Here is a 26,837-nt window from a genome sequence, read left to right on the forward strand (position 1 = left end):
TTTAAAATACATTGAAAAAATCTACTTCCTTGACAATTCAGGGTCTAACTCAAGATAGCTTGCTTGATTCTTGAGAGTGAAATGAATAATGAGGTCTTCCTAACACTGTTTCTAAGATTTCATTTGAATAGTTGGTATGGTCAGGCACTGTCATCAAGCAAGTTTGTCGTAGACTGACTTTTGATTTGCGAAACTGCTCTGTTACAAATCACTTTAAAAGGTCAGTGGAATTTAGCAACTCTTCCTACTTTTCACTTGATACTTTTAAATGCCATTTAATTGATGAAAAACTGATTTTTTCATGTTGCATGGAAATTTTTAAGGATTTAAATTTCTAATCTTAAGGTATCACTTAATTTTCTCATCTTCACTTTGACTTATATCAACTGAATAGAAACAAAAAAGGTTAACTGGTAGAGCTGCTTTGAAAGCTCAGTTTTGATAGTCACACTACAAGTGCATCAAGAGAAGCAATTAGAGGACAAGAACCTACAAAATCCAAATGTGTTTCTACCTTTCTGTACCAGTTTTATCCATTATCCATTTATCCATTTATTTTCCTTATCACATTTGGAGAAATACTACAGTAGTAAGATATGAAATTCCAAGTGGGAACCATAAATAAGGATGAATAGCATATCATACAATTCATCTCTGAAGAGAAATAATTTAGAAGAGATATTATAGAAGTCTACAAAATCATGAGTAGCATGGAGAGAGTAGATAGGTTTTAACTGTTAAATGATTCCTGTATTTCAAGAACTAGGAGGCATCAAATGAAAATAAAGGACACAGCTAAAAATGAAGGTGATGACTCCTCTCAACGGTCACATTGAGAAGGTGATGGCACCCCACAATGGTCAGTGAACACTTCAAATTCAAAGTCAAAAGAAAATATTAATGCATATTTATAAATTTAAGGATACACCATGCAGCTCAGGAAAGACCCTGAATTGAAAACCCTTAAAAGCCATTAAAGTATTATACTATAGATACATAGTCTTGTCTGTTTTTTTTTGTTTGTTTTGTTTTGTTTTGTTTTGTTTTCTATTTCTGACAACACCTGGAGACGAATCCATAGGTTCAGACCTTGGTCTTACCTGCACTTACAGAATTCCCTATGGATTCAGCCTAGAATTTTCAGAGTCTGCTGAATTGACAGACAGAGTTTTAGAATTCAAGGGGAAAAAAAAAAAAAAAAAAAAAACACACACACAAAAAAAGGAGGAGAACAACCCATGACTTTCCCCATAATTACCTAAAAGACAAATACTAAGGCTGGGGCAGTTCCGTGTTATTCAGGAATTATATGAAGGTCTGAATTTACAAGACTAATTGTCATCTGTTGTCTAGACTTCAAAGTGTTGTGTCTCCCCAGAAAGTACAAGTGTTGTTTGTATGTGACTACTATGTTTCATAATGTTCCCATTCATTTTAGACTGATTTTATATATAATCTAAAATTGTGTATTGAACTGCCTAGGTTGGCAAATTAAAAATAAGAAGCAGAAAAGAGAGGAGAGGGATGAAAGGGAAAAAGGAAAAATAGGAAAGGGGATGGGGAGGGGAAAGGGAAAGGAGAGGAAGAAGGGGAAGGAGAAAGGGAATGGGGAGGGGAGGGGAGGGCAGGGCAGGGCAGGGCAGGGAAGGGAAGGGCAGGGCAGGGCAGGGAAGGGAAGGGCAGGGAAGGGCAGGGAAGGGAAGGGCAGGGAAGGGCAGGGCAGGGAAGGGCAGGGAAGGGCAGGGAAGGGCAGGGAAGGGCAGGGAAGGGCAGGGAAGGGCAGGGAAGGGCAGGGAAGGGCAGGGAAGGGCAGGGAAGGGCAGGGAAGGGAAGGGCAGGGAAGGGAAGGGAAGGGAAGGGAAGGGAAGGGAAGGGAAGGGAAGGGAAGGGAAGGGAAGGGAAGGGAAGGGAAGGGAAGGGAAGGGAAGGGAAGGGAAGGGAAGGGAAGGGAAGGGAAGGGAAGGGAAGGGAAGGGAAGGGAGAAAAAGAACAAAGAGACACTGGTAAGAAAAATGAGAAATAAAACAGTGTTGAAGATCAATGAAAAAGAAGGAATAGACTGTGATCTAGCCTTTGCTTGCAAATACAGGCATCTGGAATTACCATGAAGGGATTTTAAATGAATATTTGATTTTAAAATCAATATTTGCAAACTAGTGGAACCATGCATTTCTCAAACACAGGATATACATTGAGTACTGACGATCTGGGAGAAAAGCTGAGAAGTGGCAGATGTTTACTGTCCCAAAAAGTCTGAATGCAACATTATTAGCACTAGTAATGGCCAAAGATGAGGCAATTTCTTCTTTTTCAAAACTATTTCCTTGGTAGTAAAATTGAAGAATTGCATATAAGAAGAAAAAGAGATGAAAATGTGTTTATTATTCAAACATGGGATCAACCTTCAAAGCACTGAATCACACCATGGGTTGAATCAACAGTTGAGAAATCATCTTGAGCTCTGGCAAATACACAAGTTGCCACCCCTTTTCATACAATAAGAACTATCACAGGCATTACGGCATTACATTTCAAATAGATGCTCTTTTATGAAGTACAATAGTGTTAGCCTAAAGCATTTCCAAACGTCAAACATGAAACTGGACTCAATAAGCAAATAAAGTCATGGAAGTCTTACTAATGCCTATTACACTCATGGTTCCACATGTCACAAGGATCCCATACTGCCCATTTTTCCCTGGATGCTCACCAGCCTCACCTCCCTGACGACTTCCTCCCAGTCTGCAGGCTGTTACTGCATGTCTACCATTGAGACAAACAAGACCTTAACATACACCTCACTCATTTCAGAAAACTGTCCTGTCCTGCCACTTTCCTGCCACTCAATCTGGCTACTGCCGTTCTCAATCTGGCTACTGCCATTAAAGATAACAAAAAACATTTCTATAAATACATCAACACAAAAAGGAGGACTAAGGAGAATCTCCATCCTTTACTGGATGCGGGGGGAAACTTAGTTACAAGAGATGAGGAAAAGGTGAAGGTGCTCAATGCCTTCTTTGCCTCAGTCTTTAGCGGCAATACCGGTTGTTCTCTGGATACTCAGTACCCTGAGCTGGTGGAAGGGGATGGGGAGCAGGATGTGGCCCTCACTATCCATGAAGAACTGGTTGGTGACCTGCTACGGCACTTGGATGTGCACAAGTCAATGGGGCCGGATGGGATCCACCCAAGGGTACTGAGAGAACTGGCAGAGGAGCTGGCCAAGCCACTGTCCATCATTTATCAGCAGTCCTGGCTATCGGGGGAGGTCCCAGTTGACTGGCGGCTAGCAAATGTGACGCCCATCTACAAGAAGGGCCGGAGGGCAGACCCGGGAAACTATAGGCCTGTCAGTTTGACCTCAGTGCCAGGAAAGCTCATGGAGCAGATCCTCCTGAGAGTCATCACGCAGCACTTGCAGGGCAAGCAGGCGATCAGGCCCAGTCAGCATGGGTTTATGAAAGGCAGGTCCTGCTTGACGAACCTGATCTCCTTCTATGACAAAGTGACGCACTGGGTGGATGAGGGAAAGGCTGTGGATGTGGTCTACCTTGACTTCAGCAAGGCTTTTGACACCATCTCCCACAGCATTCTCCTCAAGAAACTGGATGCTCTTGGCTTGGACTGGCGTATGCTTTGTTGGGTTAGAAACTGGCTGGATAGCCGGGTCCAAAGAGTCGTGGTGAATGGAGTCAAGTCCAGTTGGAGGCCAGTCACTAGTGGCGTTCCCCAGGGCTCGGTGCTGGGGCTGGTCCTCTTTAATATCTTGATGGATGATCTGGACGAGGGCATCGAGTGCACCCTCAGTAAGTTTGCAGATGACACCAAGTTAGGTGCGTGTCGATCTGCTTGAGGGTAGGAAAGCTCTGCAGGAGGATCTGGATAGGCTGCACCGATGGGCTGAGGTCAACTGCATGAAGTTCAACAAGGCCAAGTGCCGGGTCCTGCACCTGGGGCGCAATAACCCCAAGCAGAGCTACAGGCTGGGAGAGGAATGGTTGGAGAGCTGCCAGGCAGAGAAGGACCTGGGAGTGATGGTGGATAGTGGGCTGAATATGAGCCAGCAGTGTGCTCAGGTGGCCAAGAAGGCCAACGGCATCCTGGCTTGTATCAGAAACAGTGTGGCCAGCAGGGCTAGGGAGGTGATCATCTCCCTGTACTCAGCTCTGGTGAGGCCGCACCTCGAGTACTGTGTTCAGTTTTGGGCCCCTCGCTACAAGAAGGACATCGAGGTGCTTGAGCGGGTGCAGAGAAGGGCGATGAAGCTGGTTCCCCAGGCACGTCTGTTCTCCCACGTGCCTGGTGACAGGACGAGGGGGAATGGGCTAAAGTTACGCCAGGGGAGTTTTAGGTTAGATGTTAGGAAGAACTTCTTTACTGAAAGGGTTGTGAAGCATTGGAACAGGCTGCCCAGGGAAGTGGTGGAGTCTCCATCACTGGAAGTCTTTAAAAGACGTTTAGATGTAGAGCTTAGGGATATGGTTTAGTGGGGACTGTTAGCGTTAGGTCAGAGGTTGGACTCGATGATCTTGAGGTCTCTTCCAACCTAGAAATTCTGTGATTCTGTGATTTCCTCTGCTGTAGCCATTTTCTGATGTTTCAGGGATGGGCAATATATTGAATTTTATTATTATTATATTAATAAGTGAGGAAAAATGCTTCTGACATGCCGATGATGAGTTTGTACCACATGTGACTACAAGATACAGCTATAGCTGTTGTCCAAATGCAGTGTCAGTAGTATTTAAAATTTAATGTTGCTAATCTTTTTCTTTCCAAGAGTCAGGAAGGAAAAAGACAGATCTCAGGGTAAAAAAGAAATCAATGTATTCATTAAATCTGACTTGCTGATGTAGCAGATGTACCAGGTGTTTATGCCTTTTACAGATTTATCAGCTTTTAAAGCAATTTCAAGTCCTCAGCTTTACAAGACTTTTTAATGTCTAATGATTGCAGCAGTAAGATCTTTCAATGTTTTATTGTTCTCATTACTAGGGCAATCTATTCAAGATTAAATATTTGTCAGATTTAAATTTTTGTACAGTAGCTCTTCATGATGCATGTTGGTCAGCAAAATTGAGACTATCCCTCCCTTTTCAATATTATTTATCAAATGATTGAGTTCATTCTCTTTTTTTTTTTTTTTCTTTGCAAGTTAAGCTCCTAGAGATACTTAATACTCATATGACAAGGTCTGCTTTTCCAGTCCCCAATGTTTTTAATGGGTTTCCTTTGATTTTATTCCAGTTTTTCAATACAGTTCTTAACCTATGAGAATCAGACCTCTGAATACTATTCTAACAGCAGTAGCACCAATGTTACTTGCTTTCTGCACGTATCTGAACATTCTTTAGCAGTCACGGACTCTATTTGTTCTTTTTCTCAGCGTCACACTAACATTCTAAAGTGAGGCATTAACTATGATAATCCCAGTCACTTATATTAGAGACAGAAAGCTCTCCTGCTCCAAAATGAACTGCCTGGCACTTAACCAGTCAATTCAGATCACTCTGTAATAGTAACCACGTGTATTATGAGTCAACAATCTTTCTGCCATCTTCAAAATTCATCAAGAGAAGTGGGTCATTTTACTAGATCTCCCATAGAGATCTGAAGGGGTATAGTTACTTCTTTGCTGCCTTCATTTTCACTGGAAATCTCCCCATTTGAGTCAATAACTTCAGTGCCCCACCCAATGTAAAAAAATTGCTTTATTTTACTGTTTGTTTTTTTTTTTTCAAGTTTTCATTCTGAATTATATTCATAATTGTGAGGCAGAGTTAAAATGCACCTTGACAATGTATTATACAATAGAAGTTAAAAATAGAATTTAAATTTAGCTTTTTCTTTTACCATTAGTCTCAGATCAGAAAACAACACAAGACAAAGCATGATCCTATATGACAAAAACCTACATTTTTCTTTCAGAGGTCTCAAATCACCAACTCTTTCATTGTAGCTTTTGTATTTCCAACTTTCTTTTGTGTTTTTCACCACATAAACAGGTGCTGACATGCAAAATCAACTAGGGGACTCCACTCCCTTCCCAGCATCTGTTACTGGAAGAGGTAATACCCTGGTGCTTTCAACAGTTTTCTTTCTTTTTCTTTAAAAAATAATTTTAAAAAATCTGCAGGAAAACACTCTACCAGTCATTTCTATTTATATAACTTGTTACCAGCATCCATCACTGAAGTTAGTACTTCTTAGCTGCCTACAATTCAAAAAGAATGCAGAGCTTCTAGATGATAAAGTAAATATCAATTTTAAGAATATAACTACAATGTTAGGCTCTGAAAATAAAAAGTTATTTTATCTTTATATACTTAAGTGCTTTAAAACACACAATTTCTGTTATGCAGTTATTGTTCAAAAATTACTATTATATTTTTGAGCATGAAAATATACATTTCTCTACCAATAAAAATATGATTAAGTACATTCCAATGATTAATGAAATCTAAATGACAGCATTCATCCATAAGAAAGGAGGGTACCAAAAGAGACTTATTCTGCTGTGGTCAGTATGTAAAATGCTTGAAGATTTTATAGAATTCAGTTTTATCTAAGATCCAAAATTAAAAGTATACCCTAGCAGAATAAAAATATAGTTATGCAAATACATTAAAGAAACCACATTTTTTTTCAAGCATTAATTTTGGTTCATATCAGTGAGCTTAAATGAGGTCTTAGTAACTGCTGAGCTTTATTATGCAAAAAGTGGTTGTGAGCGGTCACTTAATAAAACTGATTAGTTCCCTGTGATAGCAACCAGACTATCAATACAATTTATTGTTTTTCTTCTAATGCAGTCGAACAAAATTAAGCATTTAAATTAATCTTACCAGAGCTCTGCATTTTACATCTATCGTTCTTTCAGGTGCTGCAGGTATGCTGTTAATCTTTAAGGAAAACCACACTTTGCAATTTGAAGAACTTCCTCCTATGTATAAGAAAATAAAATGCTTTAAAAATCATCTCCTGAGGTGATCACTCCTAGCAGCATTCAAATCAATGAGATATTCTGACTTTTATCAGAACTGCTAGTCATTGTTCATATGGAGACAAAGCAAATCATGAACTGATTTAATTGCTGTCAACAAACCTCCCTATCTAATCCTTTCTTGTCAGGGTTCAAAATAATAACAAAATCAATATATATACAAATTGAAAGAAAACAGCTCTTTGGCAAATTTGTTTCCCAGAATAGCACATTGTTTCAGACTTATAATTTTTTTCCTTCAACAAAGACAATGATAAAAACAAACAAACAAACAAACAAATTTAATCCCACATTTAGTTGCAAGATAAACTGGCCATAAATACAGAGGATTTAATTCCCTTCAGTACTTTGTATTACCGAGTCCAAAAATGAGGGATGGGAAATTCTGATAATATATACAAAAGCTGAGATGCGTCAAGTTCTATGAGACTGAGTGCTACAAGCTCAGAGAAGAAAGCTGTGTGCTCCCTATTCAGGAATTTTTATCTCCCTCCTCCCCTTTGAAATCCAGAGATAAATAATGAGGTCAGAGAAGACTATTAATATCATGTACACACTCATGAAGTTATAACAATAGATTTTAAATTATCCTGATACTGATGATTAAGAAACCTTTAAATAATTGAAATATGCATGAATGTTATAATTAAGGCTAGGACCGGGAAGTGTTTACAACTTGTAACCATAGGAGACATAGATAACCAGATCCTTGAACTGAAGGCAGTCCATATCAGAATGAAAATATTTTTATAATTTTACTATATCAAGAAAAAATAAATAAGAATAAATTCATATAATATTTTATATATTACAGACCTTAAATTCTGTTCAGTTACACAGAATTGTTATGCAAAATTTCAGTCAAGTAATATGGGTTTTGCTAAAGCATATCTCCCAGACAGACCTCAAGTCTTAATTTGAAGATAATCACCAGCAGTCAATTTCATTCAACCATTCAACTTCCAGACAAAAGATGTTGTAATGTCTTTTCTCTGATAGGTTTCATAGACTAAACAATAAGCAGTTATAATTTTCCTGTGTTTAGAACATACTCATGAATGTTAATAAAATTAGTCCTTTGATCTTGTTCAGATAAGCAAAAGAGATTGAGCCCAAAGTTTCTCATCATATGGCCCAATCTTCACAACACAAATATTTCCTGTGGTTATTTTTTGCAAGCATAAAATGTTGTTCAGCTCCTTTTATAAATGCATAGACAAGAACTGCTTGCAGTATTCCAGTTTGTCTGTATACTATATGAAATGAAAATAACCTCCACCCTGCTACTCACACTTCTCTGAATTACATGTATACGCTAGAGAGTATACGTTAGCAGTTCTGTTTCACCACGACATTTGTTTTGGGAGCTCCAACTGCTTTTCTTTTCTGCTATGACCCCAGCTCTTCTCAAAGACACTGCTTTCCTTGTTGCAGTTCCTTATTCTCCATATGTGACTTCATTTTTATACCTATTTCTATCAAAACTGCATCTGTTTGGCTTTAATTTCATTAATGTCCTTAAATCTTCACTGGGTATATTAACTTATATTAACTTATCCATTCTAATTTATCTATCCTAAATTAACTTATCCATTCTTTTATTCAGGCTAATTTGACAAGTATACAATTTATTGTTTTTGAATACTGTTTTGAATTGTAGTTTTCCAGTCTGTAGAATGGCCTTTGGGCTCCTCAGTACAAGAAGGACATCAAGGCCCTGGAACATGTCCAGAGAAGAGCTACGAAACTGGTGAAGGGCCCAGAACACAAGTCCTATGAGGAGCGGCTGAGTGAACTGGGGTTGTTTATTCTGGAGAAGAGGAGGCTCAGGGGAGACCTTACTGGTCTCTACAGCTACCTGAAAGGAAGGTGTGGGAAGCTGGTGGTCGGCCTCTTCTCACTAATTACATATTAGTGATAGGACTAGAGGGAATGACCTCAAGTTGTGCCATGGGAGGTTCAGGTTGGAAATTAGGAGACATTTCTTCTCAGAAAGAGCAGTCAGGCGTTAGAATGGGTTGCCCACGGAAGTGGTGGCGTCACCGTCCTTAGAGGTGTTTAAGGAAAGGTTGGACGGGAAGGGACATGGTTTAGTGGGTGACATTGGTGGTAGGGGAATGGTTGGACCAGATGATCTTGGAGGTCTTTTCCAACCTTTATGATTCTATGATTCAGTATTTCAAGGTCTATAAAAATTAATATCAATGAGATAAAGACACCCTTTGAATATTCCTTAAAGGATTCTGGTATGCACATGACTCTGAGTTTAGTCACTTAAATATACACACACACACACACACATATATATATACATATATATATAAATATATAGAACAGAGATGACTTATGCAAGAAGGGAAGATCCCCCTATATCAAAGCAGAACTTGTCACCTGGAACCTAAAATAAAAGTGTTCAATTAAAGACAAAACAAGCAAACAAACAAATACCCCACAGCTTGGGATATCACATTGTTTAACAATACAGTCAAATTGTAGGATACAACAAAAGCCTATAAAATTCAGGTAGAAAACAACAAAAGAAAATGTCAACAGTAAAGTTCCATTTACACAAGGTTTATAAAGGCAAATAACCAAATCGTTACCTGAGGCCTTACCTCGAGTACTGTGTGCAGGTTTGGGCACCACAGTATAAGGAAATAAAGCTATTAGAGAGTGCCCAAAGAAGGGCTACTAGAATGGTGAAGGGCCTAGAGGGCAAGATGTATGAGGAGCGGCTGAGGTCCCTTGGTTTGTTCAGCCCAGAGCAGAGCAGGCTGAGGGGACGCCTCATGGCAGCCTGCAGGCATTGAGCTCTGCTCTCTGGGGACAGCGACAGGACCCGAGGGAACGGCATGGAGCTGGGACAGGGGAGGGTCAGGCTGGGGGTTAGAGAAAGGCTCTGCATCCAGAGGGTGATCGGGCACTGGGACAGGCTCCCCAGGGCAGTGGTCACGGCACTGAGCCTGACAGAGTTCAAGAAGCCTTTTGACAAGGCTCTCAGACACATGGTCTGATTTTTGGGTGGTCCTGTGCAGAGCCAGGAGTTGGACTCAATGATCCTTCATTGATCATTGATTGTGTCAATGGCTCCCTTCCAACTCAGGATATTCTATGATTCTGTGATATGTGCTTCTTTACAAACCTAAGTCTGAAAATACAATGTGTGAGCTGGAATACAGGAATTTAAATTACGATATTGACTTAGCTCCTAATGAGAAACTTTGTGGAAAGGACGTAATCAGTAAGAAAAAAGGTAATGATAGGCAATATAACTATCTGAATGACAGATAATATAAGCTGAGGAACAGCACAATTAAAATTGTTTACAATAAATAGACATCACATACATCTCCAAATTCCTGCAGGTTAAGTTTCCCTATCGAGAAAGGAAGGACCATATTACTGAGGATGGTAACAATGACTACAGAACATTATACTGTAGTATAGTGACATAAACTAGAGGATCTCTAAGACTAGAAAATGTGTTAATAAGGAACTACAGTTATTACCTGTAGACCTGAGTAAATGTTACAAGGTGACATAACCGGATCAACCTATTTTTTATTTAAATCTGAAAAATATTCGAAGTCTGGTTTAAGATGTTATCATTGAACAGCAACTTTGTATTAAGTACCAGGATGACATCGAATTGAATATCATTGTAGGAACAATAATAAGAAGAAAGAAAATAAAGAGAAGAAAGAAAGAAACAGAAAGAAAGGGAAGAAAGAAAATGAAAAGAGAGAAAGAAAGAGAGAGAGAAAGAGAGAGAGAAAAGAAAAGAAAAGAAAAGAAAAGAAAAGAAAAGAAAAGAAAAGAAAAGAAAAGAAAAGAAAAGAAAAGAAAAGAAAAGAAAAGAAAAGAAAAGATTAATCCCCTACATTTCATTTCAGAAAGAAAAAAAAAATAAGAAGAAGAAGAATGATGGAAAACCAATGAATTAAAAAGTAGTGACCAAAACCAAATATATTCCAAATATCAAAAAATCTCAATCTAAAATATACCATATTAGAAGCCTAACCTTAAATTTATGGAGTATTAAAAGCAAAACAAAACAAACAACAACAAAACTTTAAAGGATGGAAATAGTAACTGATTAAACAACAGCACAAATAATTACTAATATAAACACTTCTTCCAAGAGTGAATGTCCTATACAAGAGAAATAGAAAAGACCATGAATTGTTATTTAAGCAGAAAATTAGTAAGGCCACATCCCTGCCCCCAAACCTTCAAAAACACTCATGCAAAGAAAAAGTAAATAAATAATTCTTGAGTGACAGCTTGATTAAGACTTTAAAAACTACTAGTAAAATCTTGTCAAACATATCTGAAACTGGCAGCCTGCCAGACTCAGAAGGGCTGATGAATGATCAGGGTGGAAAAAGAGTGCTCAAGTAAGATAAGGCTACAGTAAAAAAGCTGAATTAATTCTTTGCAGTAGAGCTCACTGGAGTGGAGTTTAGGGGGCTTCCCATATCCACAACAGAGCTTGTCCTGAGGGGAACAGTCAGAGGGAGTCTCCCAAATGGAGGTGTTGGCAGGAAGTTTTTGGAGCAGACTGATAAAGAAAGAACAAATCACATAGGCAAGAGTGTCTCTGCCCCAGATTTCAAAAGGAACTCATGCATGAAAGCATGGTAGCTTTCATACCAGTGCATGACCCGTTGCTTAGATTCTTTGTAACTTTCAGCTACAAAGAAATGAAAAGGCAGAGAATGTGCTGCCAATTTTTAGACAGGTCTCTGGGATGAGCTGAGAAATTACAGATGGTGAGTTTATTTATCTATTCCAAGGAAAATGATTAAGAACCACAAAAAGGAAAAGAAGGCCCAACACAAAAATCTATTTGAATTCTCTGACCAAGTCACCAGATATATGAACAAAGTACATCTGGTTCATGTAGTACACTAGTTTTCAAAAAATCTAAGATCTCTTCTCAAAGGCTTCTTGGGAATTTAAGCTGCCTAATAGGGAAAGTTAAAAGACTGGACTGAGACACAGAAAACAAAGCACAGGAAGAAATGGCTAGTTCTCACCATGAAGAGAGAAAAAGAATGAGGTGAAAATGCCTGCTTTTAGTATTAGAATTGCTTAATTACTTTTTATTCCAAGGACAGGTATTTTTTAGTATCATCCCGCATCTCTAAGAAAATGATCAACTGGAAGCATGTCTCCAACATGCTTAATATGGGAAAGTATTAAGTATTAGTTTAATTAATTATTACTTAGTAGTATTATTAAAGTATTAGTTTTCCTAATGTATAACCAATAGGTTTGTGGAACTTTACTGTTACTTGTCATTGCAGTATTCTCTTCCAGCAACTTATACATTTATATTTCTCCTGAGAGCTCTTTTTCCATATAGACTTAAAGCTTTCTTTAGTGTTTTTGACAACAGATTTTTCCTTTGCAATCTCAACTTTCCTAAATCAATTTTCTGTACTTCATAATTACCATAATGTAGAAGTTACAGTCTACTTGCATTTTTCTTCTGTCTTTTACATAAAAATTCATTGGTTCTTCATACAAGTTGCTTAAAAATACTCTAATTCCTGACTCTGACACCACAACCAAAGCTTTTAGGTCAAGTTGCTTTGTTTATTGTTTTGACATCAAGTATTTTGATCTATAAGGGTGTCTTTTTTTTTTTTTGTAAGAAAATCTTAATTTTCTTTAAATTTTCTAAATTCTAAATTAAATCTTTTTCTAAATTTTCTAAATTAAATCTTTAATTTTCTATTTACATTTTTGTCCCTTTGAATGTTTAGCTCCATTTCTTTTTTGCCTCATAACAGTTTTAGGAAATCAAGCTTTTTTTCTTGAAACCCAAAATGAACTACATAGCTGAGGGTTTACCTTTCTGTGAAAAAGTTATCTTATTTGGTAGGGAATATCTTGTGCACATATTTAAATGGCATTACATATTTTTAGATAGTTTAGGTCATGCTATTATTTACATAACACCTTCAACAGGCAGTTCCCTAAATGAAATGTTTTATTTAAACACTTTTCTTAGCAAATGGAAAGAACCTGGCAATTCTCTGCTCCAGGAGGATCTTTCAGTGTATTTTTTCAGCTGAACTCTTTACTACACATATATTCATAGAAGTAATGTTTAATATTACTCCTTGAAGTTGTATAAGTTTTGATATTCTGTCAGTTTATACTCAGTAAAAACATGGATGAATGGTTGCTTTGGTTATTCATTTGCACTGTCAAAAATATAAAGCCTGGGGCTTTGTTCCCTCTAAGCCTTAACCCTGATAAGAAATAGTGACTTTATAGATGAGTCTCACCTCAGGTCTTTATCCATATAATGTATTTGGATGGTTAGCACAAAGACAATTTATTTCAAGTATACTCATTCTCAAGGTATTACAGCCTAATTTTACTGTGAATTTCTTCTCTTGCCAAGGAAATCTACAAGATAGAACCTAGTTCTTAACCTTGGGGATACTCAGAAGTCACTTCAAAAGTTATCAAATCTTCAAAAGCATTAGCTCTCTGAAAAAAAAATGTACATAAGCAGATTAAAGTCACACCAATGGTTCTTGAACTTTCTTTAACTTGTAGAATGGTGTTTCTGTTTCAAATGTGATGAATTTGCATAACTGAAAATAAGCCTACTGGTATAATTTAATTTGCTAATGTATAGAGCAGAAGGTTAGGGGCTTTGGCACTTCTTACCTTTTTTCTTCTCTTTCATTCTGTCTTCTGTTTGTTTGTTTTTCCCCTAAGATTTTTATTTACCAGGGAGTAGACCTTGGAAAACAAGGCTGAAACATCACGGGCAATGATGGAAACATCTCTCATGCTGAAAAGGAGATGATTTATTCACCTCTTTCCTCACATGTTTTTCTGACCCCTGAGTGGTGCTTGCTTAGTCCAAGCCCATTTCTGGTACTCTTGCACATGTCAAATGCTTCAGTGAACAGATGCAGTAAGGTTTATTTCTTAGAATTCAGACTTTTGCATCAATCAATAGAAGCAGATGAGTCTTCATAAATGCCAGAAATGGTGCAATGTGAAAGTGGCTGGAAATAGGCCTTTTTATTTATTTTCTATTACAAATAGGGAAAAAATAGAACAGAGTAAGAGCATAAACTTCTTTCTTTAGACAGTTAGGCTGTGCTGCTAACTTGTCGATCTGATGAAAACTGAGCCTGGTACCTTTGCTATCAATGGACGGGAATGATTAAACTCAGACTTCATCAGTCACTCTCAGAAGCTGGTTAGCAAGGTTACTGACAGTCATCTCCTTTCCCCATACCCCCATTCCCACCCTGCTAGCAGTGTGTAAATGACATTTACCACATATTTGTAGATTTTGCTGATCACTGACAATGAATTTGCTACCCTAACAGAATCCCTGTGTTTGAATGCAGAGAACCTATCATGAGATTGCAATTTAGCACACCATTTATGTCACCTAAACTAACAGGCCAGAGCTTATGGCAATGTAAAATGATGTCTTCTTAAAACATCTAAAGTTAAAAGTCACTAGACTGCAAGAGACAGCACTAAAAAGGGCAATCTTCAAACATTAGTTAGGAAACAAATCCAGACATCTTTAATTTAATCTGGTACCACTCCCAAGGTAGATGAAATCAGGTCAAATATTTTGGAATTTTATGTTGACAAGAAATTTGGCATGACAACATTTATTGTCATGGCAAGTTCTGTTTGCATTCTGTTAAACCTTTAATGGCCTAACCATCTCTTCCCACACATCTTGACGTTACCCTTTTCAAAAGGGAGAAGTATAAACGAATACATTAGATATAATTGCAGGTAGCAAAGTAAAAATGTAAATTTGCAGTTACCCAGACTGTCTTTTTGGAATCTGATGTTGATTACAACTGTTGCTTCTGTGTGCATTGTGGTTTTGTTTTTATTTCTGTTGCTTTGTTTTTACACTGTGGCTTTTAAGTGTGCCTTTTTCCATGTCTGAATTTTTAAACAACATTCTTATAAACATCAGAACTGCCAAACAGAAAATACTCACAGGACATTATATCTGTTTCTGTTTTCTACACACATTTAAAAACAGGTACTAGAAATAGGTACTTCTGCTCTCTATCCCAGAAAATGTTTATTGTAACACAAAAATATTCCAGGATGATGTCTTTTCCCTCACATAAGACATCTCAATTCATAATGTGACATCCTTACAACTCTGCCAATGACTCAAAACAAAGAAGACCACTGCAAACACGAGTGTATATATGCACCTACTTTACACAACTACATTTCTTAACTTGCATTGATAATTTTAATGCATTTGAAGTCTTTTCTCAGGGCCAGAGCACATCACTTTTGTTAGCAGATAAATCTGGTTTGACTTCAGGGCTGTATTTCTTTATCATCTAATTCTGTGGTTTCATTGACAGAAAAACCCTTAGCCTGCTTCATGCAACCATCAGGTCACGATCTTGTCAGATCTCATGAAACAAAAAAAAAAAAAAAACAACTAAGTTTGTTCAGCACTTCAGAGGGAAATCGCCAGCAACAAATAGGACTAAGCAGAAATCTTCTGAACATAGAAATGCATTTATATAAACATTTAATGTCCACTGTCTTCTTTTGATTCTCTTAACTCTTGACAGTTATGGTCAAGCATCTCTCATTAATGGTTAGGACCATTGGTTAGGACCAGCATCCTTCCTGCCAGCTATTGTAAATTCAAACAGAATCACTGTAATTTATTTTTTTTGAGCTTTTCTTGATTATTTTTTCTTCTGCATATGGAAGCATTGGAAGTATGGAAAGCTGTGTACTTTCTATTACATGTAGTTGCACAGAACTTAAAGAAAAAAAAAATATTTTCTTTGTATCCATTCCTTAATAACAACAAAACCATTTCTTAGACTAATATTTATCTCTAGTAGTTTTTTTTGTTTGTTTGCTTGTTTGTTTGAAATAGAAAAATCTGTATTTAAAAGCAGAATTATTAAATTATAATGTACATGAAAATTAAACTTGAGCTTTTCACAGGTGTCCTCCAGGTCTCCTCCCAGCTTACACGATATGCCAAAATAATCACTTTTTCTTCCAGACTTGATTATTCTTTTGTAATCCAGTCAGTTATGTATCTTGTCCTACTTCTCCTCAGTGATGTAAAGAAGTTGCTTCTCTTGTGTGTGTAATTTTCTTATGCAATATTTAAAAGGCTTTAAAATTCTGCTTAACAAACCAATGTTGCAAGCTATTCCCTTTTAATCTTATACTTTGTATCATGTCATCAAGAGCTGCCAGTTGTGAAAGCCCCTTCCTTACACTCAAAAGATACTTTTCTCTGCTCACTTGGATGAGAATATATTACTGTCTTGTCAGCCACAAACTGAAATTTCTGTTCTCTGTCCCCTTGCCTTGTCCTTTCCTTAAAATTACTTTTCATCCCATGTCTGCTACACCACCCGCTAAATCTGCTGCCAAGCATCAAAAGCTATATTTTGGCTTCAAAATAAAAAAGATTCTTCTCTCCTGATTAGGACATAGCTGCCTATCATTTAACTGAATTGCATATCCCTGATGATGAAGAAAGATTTGTCTTAGTTTCTTGGAAATAAGTTTTGGGGGTGTTTTGAAAGGGTAGTTATTGATGGAAGGGGACAAGTGGAACTGTACTGCTAAATAAAATGAATTTATTTCAAATGCTCTACCACAGTTTTACAGACTTTTCATATTGGCGTCATTTAAACAAAAAGATGAATTGAAGTGATATTCAATTTCAGTTTGTGCTCTTCCACAGCATTTTTACCTAACATTTGCAGAACTAGTAGTAGCAATGAAAGAAATTAATTTGATTCAATTCTACCCTTAAGTAAATCTTTAACAATGCTCTTAGATGTGTCTTTCAGGATATGTTTTTTTGCAATAACAGGCAAGGGAATAAAATAGCTTGATTTCTTGGTACTGCACAATATTTTCAAGGCTATTAGTTATATAAATTCTTGGGCCCCTCATTACAAGAAGGACATTGAGGTGCTGGGATGTGTCTAAAGAAGGGCAATAAAGCTGGTGAGGGGTCTAGAGAACAAGACTTACGAGGAGATGTTGAGGGAGCTCTGGTTGTTTAGCTTGGAGAAAAGAAGCCTCAATGTACTCTACAATTACCTTAGAGGAGGCGAGTGTGGGGATCAGGCTCGTCTCCTAAGCATCAAGTGATAAGATGAGGGGAAATGTCCTGAAGTTGCACCAGGGGAAGTTTAGGTTGTATTTTAGAATAAATTCATACTTTGAAAGGGCTATGTGGCATTGGAATTGGCTGCCCAGGACAGTGGTTGAGCCACCATCCATGAAGATTTTCAAGAAATGTGCAGATGTAGAAGTTCATAGCATGGTTTAGTGGTGGATTTCTTAGTACTAGGTTAAAGGTTGGACTAGATGATCTTAGAGGTTCTTTCCAACCTGAATGATTCTGAGATTTGGGTGGATACCCTAAATATTGCTCTCATAGTATAAAACTGTATTTTATAGAACATAAAATATAAATATAAATAAAAAAGACATTTTACTTAATCCCCCTACAATATATAAATAGGTAATCATTTTCAATATGAAAATGATCACTACTAGGACAGGAAATAGGAAAATTTAGACTTCTTTCTGCCCATGTGCAAACACATATGAGTAACCACCCTGGAGTCATCTCTAAAAGACAAGAGTTGTTGCTCACAAAACAAGATCAGCTACAAATACATGTCATATTTATTTAGTTCTCTTATTAGATGTAGAATAAAGATTTTTTTAATATAAATTAATTTCAAACATATCAAGCTATTAATCTGATTTGATTATTTATATTGTTCATTTTTCAAGTTTGATGGGCCTTAGAAATCTAAGAGTTATACTAAAGAGACCTAACATTTCTTCTCTACGCATCTAAGATTTAGTTTTCATGTGTAGAAAGTGTGAACCTAATTTAAGGAGAAAGCTAACACTAACACATTATGAGAATGTTGCAACCCTATTATGCTAGAAGCTCAAAATGATGCAAAAAGGCAGACACTAATATTCATTTTTACTATGTGTGGAATAGCTCATCCTTGGAAAGGCAATACATCTATGTTTTCTTCTTCCAAGGAAGTAATTAATTTAAAGTTGTCACCTCTGGGCTTGAGTTCATCCCAGTTTTCACACCTAAGGGCTTTACTTTTTTTTTTTTTTTTTTTTTTGTAAACATAAATATTATGTATAGCTTTTAAAAATGTTTTTGCATTGCATGGCAAGACAAACTGTGCTCTAGAATGCTATTTTATGCAAATGAACATATTTGAGTAACCTTAGCATGTCAATGAATGTTCATTTATTGTAATACAACATTGCTTGAAATAATATTTGGTCCTCAAACACTAATCATGTTTGTACAGGACATAATATACATCTATATGTACATAAATATACTTATAAGTTGCTTACAGAAACCTTTATAAATTTACAGTTGGCTACAAATATCATATCTCTTGCAGCAAACCTATTTCATAGAGAGGGACAGTACTAACGTGAGGTTAAAAGATTATATCAGTTTGTGCACCTTCTTCAGAGCTGATGTATGAAAGTGGTACACTTCAAAATGCTGCAATTTAAAATGACATTATAATATGTTCATACATAATAATATACTTAATATTGAAAGAATTCAAAATTGTTGGTTTAATATACACATAGGCAGGATTGATGAAGACTGGAATTCTACAAGAGGGAAATCTACAATCTAGGGCACGGTTCCTTTTCTTTAGTATTGTCCTAAACTAGATAATGACTGTAACTCCAAAGGCTCTTGTTACTTGGGAAACTATGGAAACAGAAGTGAGAAAAATTTTGTAAAAAGTAAAATGAGGATCACATTTTGGCCCTAGGAATTAGCTGTGACCACCAGGAAACAAAGCTCCGAAAATGTCTTCTCTCTTCTAAGGCAGATGCCTTAGAGTGGCCAGAACCACTCTTTTTTTTTTCTTCTCCCTTCAAAACTATGTTCTCAGAAGAATGTCACCACTTTATGGTGGCAACTTTGACATCACTGTCCAATGATTGATACTCCCTTTCCCTAACTTTTCTTCAAAAGTGTAAGAAGAGAATTTTTACCACCATAAACAGCTTATTTCAAATAAATGGATGACCAGTGCTGTTGCCAGCTTCCATTTTTGAAGCTGTCTCCCATGCTATTACTATCAGCCTGGTATGATGTCTTAGCAACATTTTTCAGCCAGCTTTACTCCATAAAGACACTTTCTTATTTCCGTCTTTCAAGTAACAGCTAAAAAAATATATCCAGCAGATCTAGATCTAGAAGATTTGCAAAACAGAAAATACCCCTTAATTCAGAATGTTCTCAATGTTCTTCATCAAATCTCAATACCCTAATGTGATGACATCACAGCCCTCCCTTCTCCCTTGCAGCTGGGTGATAAAATGTAAATATGGCAAATATGGCTATTCACCTTCAACAGTGACTTTTTTGTTTACAGTTGTACTGTTTTCTGCACTTATCCAGGACACACACATTTCATGAAATTAGCTTGCTTCTATTAGAAACTCCTATTGGCTAGATACAGACCTGTTGGTACACACTGGGACAGAAATCAAGGTCTGATCTAGTTCACGTGGAGTTTTTTTCCTGTGGAAACTGGCATGGGGAATAAGCTCAGAGCATATGCCAGTATATCACCCAGATACCAGCCACCTAGTACACAAGTAAATACACCCATGCACAATCAAAATCTCTAGCTGACACAAAACTAGAGTTCCTGGCACTCTGCTAATACATGCAAAACTTGGACTACAGTCCCAAGAAGAAGCAATGCCAAACATATCCATGTCAGTCAATTTCCTAATCCAACTCACATAAACAAGTTAGTCACTAACCTTCCCTGCTCTCACTTACTTTATTCAAATTTTAAAATGGCCCAAAATTTTTAAGATTTTTTACAAAGCACCGGTGATTTTTCTTCATTTGCCCTATTCAGCTTTATTTTGACTAAGGTTTTTTGTTTGTTTGTTTATTTATTTAACTATTTGTCTACCTATTCAGCTAAAAACTGGAAAGTCCAACAGTCTTCCCCTGCAACTTGCTGTCTGTGGATGAACCTATAAGGTCTCAGATAAGGAATAGAAAGATTAATGTTTATTCCTATTATGCTGGCCTATAAAGCTGCTAAAGGCAATCATGGAAAACAGATTCCCAAAACTTCCCCATGGGCTCCCTGGAGTGTTAGGACAATTGCCACTACTCTCCAAGAATGCATACCACAACAATATAAACCATTTAATGAGGAATAGGATGGGAAAGAGAACAGAAGGGAAAGGCATGTCTTCTTTAAATTCAGCAGAAAAGCCACCAATATTGATAAGTTACAAATAAGGATGGAGTAAAGTAACTCTTTTTTTTTTTCCTTTTTTTTTTTTTCCTTCTGTATCTTTGAATAAATAGTATTCACTACTAGGTTTAGTATAGCACTGCACATTTAAAGTGGGTGTAAAACGTGACTTATACTTGGAAATCATTTGCCAGGTGAACAGCTTGGGTAAGCTGTGTGACAGACATTTTAAGACACTGGAAAAAGTATAGCCAGCTCAGAAGTCATGTACACACAGTCACAGTTGATATACCCTTAGCACAGTAGGTTAAGTTGTACTCTGAGATGATTTCCAGTCCTAAAGTTCCTTAAAATGGTTCTCAAGTGACGAATACGAAAAATATAAAATGCAGGCATTTATACATATAATAAATACTATTGCTCCAGTGAGAGAAAACCTAATTGGTCATAGTTTTTAGGAAATTTTGTTTGTTTGTTTGTTTGTTTGAGTAGGTAATATTGTTATACTACCTAAAATTCCTTCGTAAAGAAAACATTTGGGCTACTAAGATATCTTTGATGTAATGGACAAAAACAAAATTTAACACATATGAACTGAAGTCAGAAAAATTCAAATATGAAACCAGAATGATTTTTTAATTGGTAAAAATCCTCATGACTGAAACAATGTACCAATGCATATTTAATGTCTTTTTGAACTTTTATTTCAGTCAAACACAAATTATTGAATGAAATATGAGTAAAACATATGCCCTGTGACAGGCAGATCAGATTAGCTGGAGAAAAAGAAAAGGCATCAGAAAAGCAGCCCATTCTTTGTAATTAGCATTCTTGTGTCTCAGAAGCATGCTCTCATACATGGCATAGCAAACCTCTCAGTTTCAAGTCTTAGCAGCTAAAGTCTTAAAATTTCTTTTAAAATTCTCCAGCTGTTGTGTTCTCTAAATGTAATATGCTGCGGTGAAAGATACTTCCATCAGTTAAATGTTCTTTATCATAAAATTTCAAGTCATATTCTATTATTGTCAAGACAAAACAAGCTTACTGAAGATAAAGGTACTCCAGTTTTATACTAGTGTTGTGTCACACGAGCAAGTAACTACTCTTACAAATTGCTCCACATGGAAAGTATTAAAAGGTACACTCTAACTAGCTGTGTTCCTTTTCATTCAAGAGGCAAATGAAATTGAATCAACTGGATTATAGGAATTACCTTGTAATTTACAAACTACTGTCATCTTTCTTTAGTACAGAGTAAGAGGGTAGTTAACAGATTTTCTTAAGGCACATGTTTACTCCACTGTAACCCATTAATGGCAATATATATTGTTCAGGTACAAGAGAAGCTCAGTGTTCTGTTTCTCTTTTTTCTTTAAATGTTAAACTATTTAAAAGCTATACTTCCCTATTTAGAGTCAAACAGCATTGCACAAGTGAAAAATAAATTACTTTATTTCCCTATATGTTTGCATCTCTCAGCTTGAAACTCACCAGCTTTTCAAAATATTTAAAAAGACACCCCCCCCCCCTCAAAATGGTTAGCACTACATATCCTCATTTTGAATACAGAGCTTCATTAAAATTCAAAGATTTTACCCTTTTAGCTACCAGGAAGCTAATTTAACAACATTTCCTGGAATATACATGAATTTCTAATTGAACCTTTAACTGTGAGCTAACTTTGATTTTATTATAGAAATCTACAAGAAACTACAGTGAAAAGACCGCTCAACAGGGTTCACTTTTAAGTCCTCTATCATGCTTCAGCAGGCTAATCCTATGTAGATTCATTTAAAAACCATGCTAAATCTGGAAGAATGTATTTTTCTTATGTAAAGATAAGCCAAGAGTACAGAAGTTATCCACATGCACCCTACTGAGGGATTCCTGACCATCATTCATTACAAAATTTGTTATTCTGTATTTAACAGAAAAGATTACTTTTATCTATATTACATCTGGTATGACAATAATATGAAATTAATCAAAGACATTTTATCAGTCCTAATACAGTCTTACTGTAGCATTTCCTACAAACACAGTTAGGAAAATGTAAAGGCATTTATTCTGACAAGTATCCATTTTTTCTCACTCAACATCACACTTCTACCTCAATAGAAACCTTTTAATCAAGTTTACTGCCACGTAACTATACATTTGATCTTTGTAACTCAAGACAAAAAGGAAACACAAAGAAACAACACACGCGTGCACACAAAATCAAGATTATTCTACAATATGCACTCCCTGAAGAAGACACTATCAAGTACAATTTTTTGACCACTTCCTGACCTCTTTAACACATTTTTGTTGAGCACCTTAAATTCTTGGTTATTTTAGAAAAGAAATGATGAAGCCAAATTCCATTAATCTTTAAGTAGAAGAGCTTTATGCTTACGTAATTCCACACTACATAAAGCTAACTCTTCATTAATTTCATGGATACTATTTTTCATATTTACAGATGCTGAACTTTATCTCCCTATCTTCTTTACAACAGGAAGCATAGATTGTAACATTGATAAAGGCTGTTCTTACTGATTGCTCAACATGTTGGTAGATAAGTAAAGTCTAGTAAACTGTTAAACCCAGAGAGTTTAGTTAAAGCAATCATCTAAATACTAATTATTATCCTCATTGGATGATAATTAATATATACACTATGAAAGCAGAAGCAATCTTTCTAAATAATATAGGCTCAGATATATGGTTTACCGGGAACACTGATCATGTTCTTACAATTAATTCTAATTTAAAAAAAAAAAAAAAGCCTTTGTAAACATTCTCCTCACCTCTCACAAAAACAAAACACAAAACAAAAACAAACAAACAAAAACAGGGATTACTATTATTGTACTCACTCAATGCAGCTTTTTCATGAGGCTTCCCATTACTAGAAATTATATTTTTTTAAATATGAATGAAATCCAAGGCTGAAATAACAGGTATATAACGAACCATGGTGCATTCCCAATTGAAAATGACTGAACAGAAATTCACATATGCAATTTCCTATGTTTCATATACACTATACACATTAAAAATCAATCAAACAACAACAACATATAGATCTTGTTAGGTTTTGTGTCCTGCACATTATTTAGTACTGCATATATCTACAATAGTGACATAAGAAATACTTACGTTAAATGTTTTTTCTTTATCTGCTTCTGTAAAAAAATCTGTTATGCAACAAGCATGGTTTACCACAATTACAATGTGTCTATTATGCGAAGCCTATACAAAAATCATGTTTTAAAATATGCATTTTACAGTTCAAAGCAATGCAATAATAATTGCCATATTTTACAGCAAGTAACAGTCATTTGATTGCAATATCTCATCACTTTCAAATGACTGTATTTGTGTATATGCTAGAAGATGGAATATTACATGGTTGTATTTAGTGATCTTGAAGGTCTTTTCCAACCTAGATGATTCTATGATTCCATATTTTTCTCATAATGCTGCTTACATCTTTCTATTTAGAATGAATAATTCTATCTTTCTTAAAAAGAAGCAAATAGCATTTGGTGTCATTCAGTATGCAGAAACAAACAAAACAAACACCAAACCTTCAAACAGCAATTCCAATTATTTTCTTAACTTGCATCAGCAGAATGCTACCTTCTAAATTTACAGTGCCACAAAGTTTTTGCATCCACAATTTCATACAATACCCTGTAATTTCTTAAGTTTCTCAAAGAAACCATGACACCTGTGGAAGGTGAAAAAGAGCTAGATATCTTAGAGAAAAATAAATACTTTGAAATAAGTAATTTATAACCTGGAAACAAAGGGGATGAATGAGATACCACACCTGCAAAAATATAGGCAAACAAAGCATTTTTAAAGATGCAATCTTTATAATAGCATCTTTGCACAACAGTTTTCTTCCATTTTCTCAGTCCTCATGTCAAAGATGCCTCAAATAAGCCAAAACTGATTTTTGAAGGTAAACAGAATAAAAGGAAATTAAAGAGGGAAAAAAAAAAAAAAAAAAAAAAAAGTGATTTTCCTCACTGAGCTTGGGAACCCCTTTTGGATCCTTAAGAATTACCTGTTAAAAACATTTTATCTAAATGTATGGACTGGCCCCAATGGCAGCTGAGAATGTACAACTTCAGTCAAGTAACTTTTTTTTTTTTTTTTCCTGGAATTACTGTATTTTCTAAACTTGTCATTCTCCTATCCTGGAGAATCCTAGTATGTATCCCAGCTACCCCTGCATCCATGTAGGGCTGAAAAACATTCTGATTCTTATTTTGATCATTGCTTAGGAATAGTTTGTGAAAGGTATTTCAGTTGCAATCAGACCAGCATGACCTGATTAAAAATACATAGGACACAGGAACTCCTACGATACTTTCTCACATCCTTGCCTGTTTGCCTCTTCATCTACTTGTAGAAAAGCAAGGATCATATGAAAGATCCTTGAGAGGAGATAGACAGTTTATCACTTATAAATCAGACTTTTAATAAACCACAAGTTGCATACAAGACATTATAAGGAGTACCAAGAAAAAATGTTGCATAATTTTTCCATAAATTTAATGGTAGCAAGTAGAGGAAAGGAAATAAATCGGTCAAAAAAAAGAAGCATGAGATTCAGATTTGCCTAGTCTTGGAAAAATATAGGTCAAAAGTTCCAAAAGTTCAGTGGAACAAAATAAATATAACTTATTGCAAATCAGAAAAGGTTAAAAAAAAAAAAAAAAAAAAAAAAAAAAGAACTTTCCACACAAATAAACAAGCATGTTGTGGGGACTCAAAATACCAGTCTAAAATAATCATGCCTGAAAATAAATAGTTTAACTACATTTGCCAAGGGAAAGAATATTTATGGATTTGTAAGTAATGGACAGTCAAGCTAATATTCAGTAAACTATAATATGAAGTCTGACAGATGCTTCAAGGTAAAGGAAAAGGATCTGCCAGACTTTTCAATGCAAAACAGCTCAAATTTTGGATGTGAACTGAAGTGTGATATTTAGCAGACAAGGTAATGATACCAGAAAGTATCTTCTAAAGTACTTTCTCAGTTCATAAAAAAAAAGCAAAGTGACTGCTAGCTGGATACATTCTAGGATCTGACATATCATTTACCTACTGAAGGACTGTTGGTGCATAAACTCTAACATATGCGTACAAACCATTTAAATATAAAATTTAACACATTTCTTGATACATACACCCTCTGATTTTGTATAGTTTGAACACATATCCAGTAACACCTTAGCAAACTTAAATATTGCAATAATACATTTTAATTAATATTTTAAGCACAAAAGAAGTAAAAACTGGAAATAATACCACTAGTAATGAGCAAGTACTACAATCCATATAATAAATTTAATTTGACAACTCACAATGTTGTTTGCATTTTTAACTCCTCTAAAGTTTTTTTCAGCTTACTCAAAAATATCTCTTTCACATAGAAAGTTCTATAGCAAAATCAGTGCCAAATGCAATAAACAGAAATAAATAATGCCTTGAAAGCGTATCCAAATCTACTTATACTTTTTACACACACATACTCTCACCCTCTAATGATAGTATATAAAATGCCATCTGTCTTTTGCCACAGTGTGAAACAATGCTTCGCTAATATTTATAATTTCTTAAATATGTTAAGAACAATTAGGGTTCTGCTATTACCACAGAGAAAGCAAAAGAAAAATTTTGAGAGACAGTAGACATCACAACAAATAAATCACTGTAATGGACAAAAAACATCAGTTGCATACTCAGTAAAAATGTCAGAGTGACCCCTTTCTGGTTACTATCTCATAACTGAACAAATGAGAATTCGGGAACATCCAGTGTTTGGGATGAACTCAAGAAAGAAAAAACAAAACCAAAACCAAACCAAACCAAAACAAACACTATATAGACCATTTATTTTGCAGCTGCTATAGAAATAAAAGTCCATAGCAAATTCCAGCTGCAGCCTATGGAATGAATGAGAGGATCTAAATATCAGAGAAATTCATCCATGAAAAAACAGTTAGGTGAACTTACAATTCTTTAATAATAAAAATGACTTACATAAGTAGAATTACCTAATCACAAATGTAAGTCCTTAGGAAAAATGTGGTTATAGGTCCAAAATCAGACAATGGCAGTAGTATGTGGTGCAAACTTGTCTACTTACAGAAGTATAGCCCTACTTGTATTAGGATTATTAAAATGTGAAGGAGCCTGATGGTGGAGAGAAAAAAATAAATTAGATTGAACTGATAAATGTGGTTTAGTTCCTCCTGTTGGAAACTAATATGCCTCCTGTTATCTTAAGAACATAATTGTTGTAATCAATGTTTCTGAGCTATTTCATTTTCTGAAACTTGCAATATATATACACAGTGTGTGTATACATATATATATATACACATATAGGTACTCATGGATTGCCCTGTCAGGCCCTAAGAATTTCAATTCCAATTCCTTACTCTGCCTAAGAGACTAAACACACACCTTACAGGAACTTGTTTGCGCCCATAAACAAAAGT

General features: G+C 35.8%; 1 protein-coding gene across 1 annotated transcript in view; it reads right to left on the minus strand.

Annotated features, from left to right (window-relative positions):
• Positions 1–26,837, minus strand: part of CFAP47 (cilia and flagella associated protein 47) — a 300,477-nt gene that overhangs the window by 113,650 nt on the left and 159,990 nt on the right. The window contains exon 50 of the mRNA XM_084506723.1: positions 6,849–6,946. Within this exon, the coding sequence (XP_084362849.1) occupies positions 6,849–6,946 (98 nt within the window). The remainder of the gene's footprint in view (positions 1–6,848; positions 6,947–26,837) is intronic.

The sequence above is a fragment of the Aythya ferina genome (assembly GCF_964211825.1).
Source record: "Aythya ferina genome assembly, chromosome: 1".
Classification (NCBI taxonomy): Eukaryota; Metazoa; Chordata; class Aves; order Anseriformes; family Anatidae; genus Aythya; species Aythya ferina.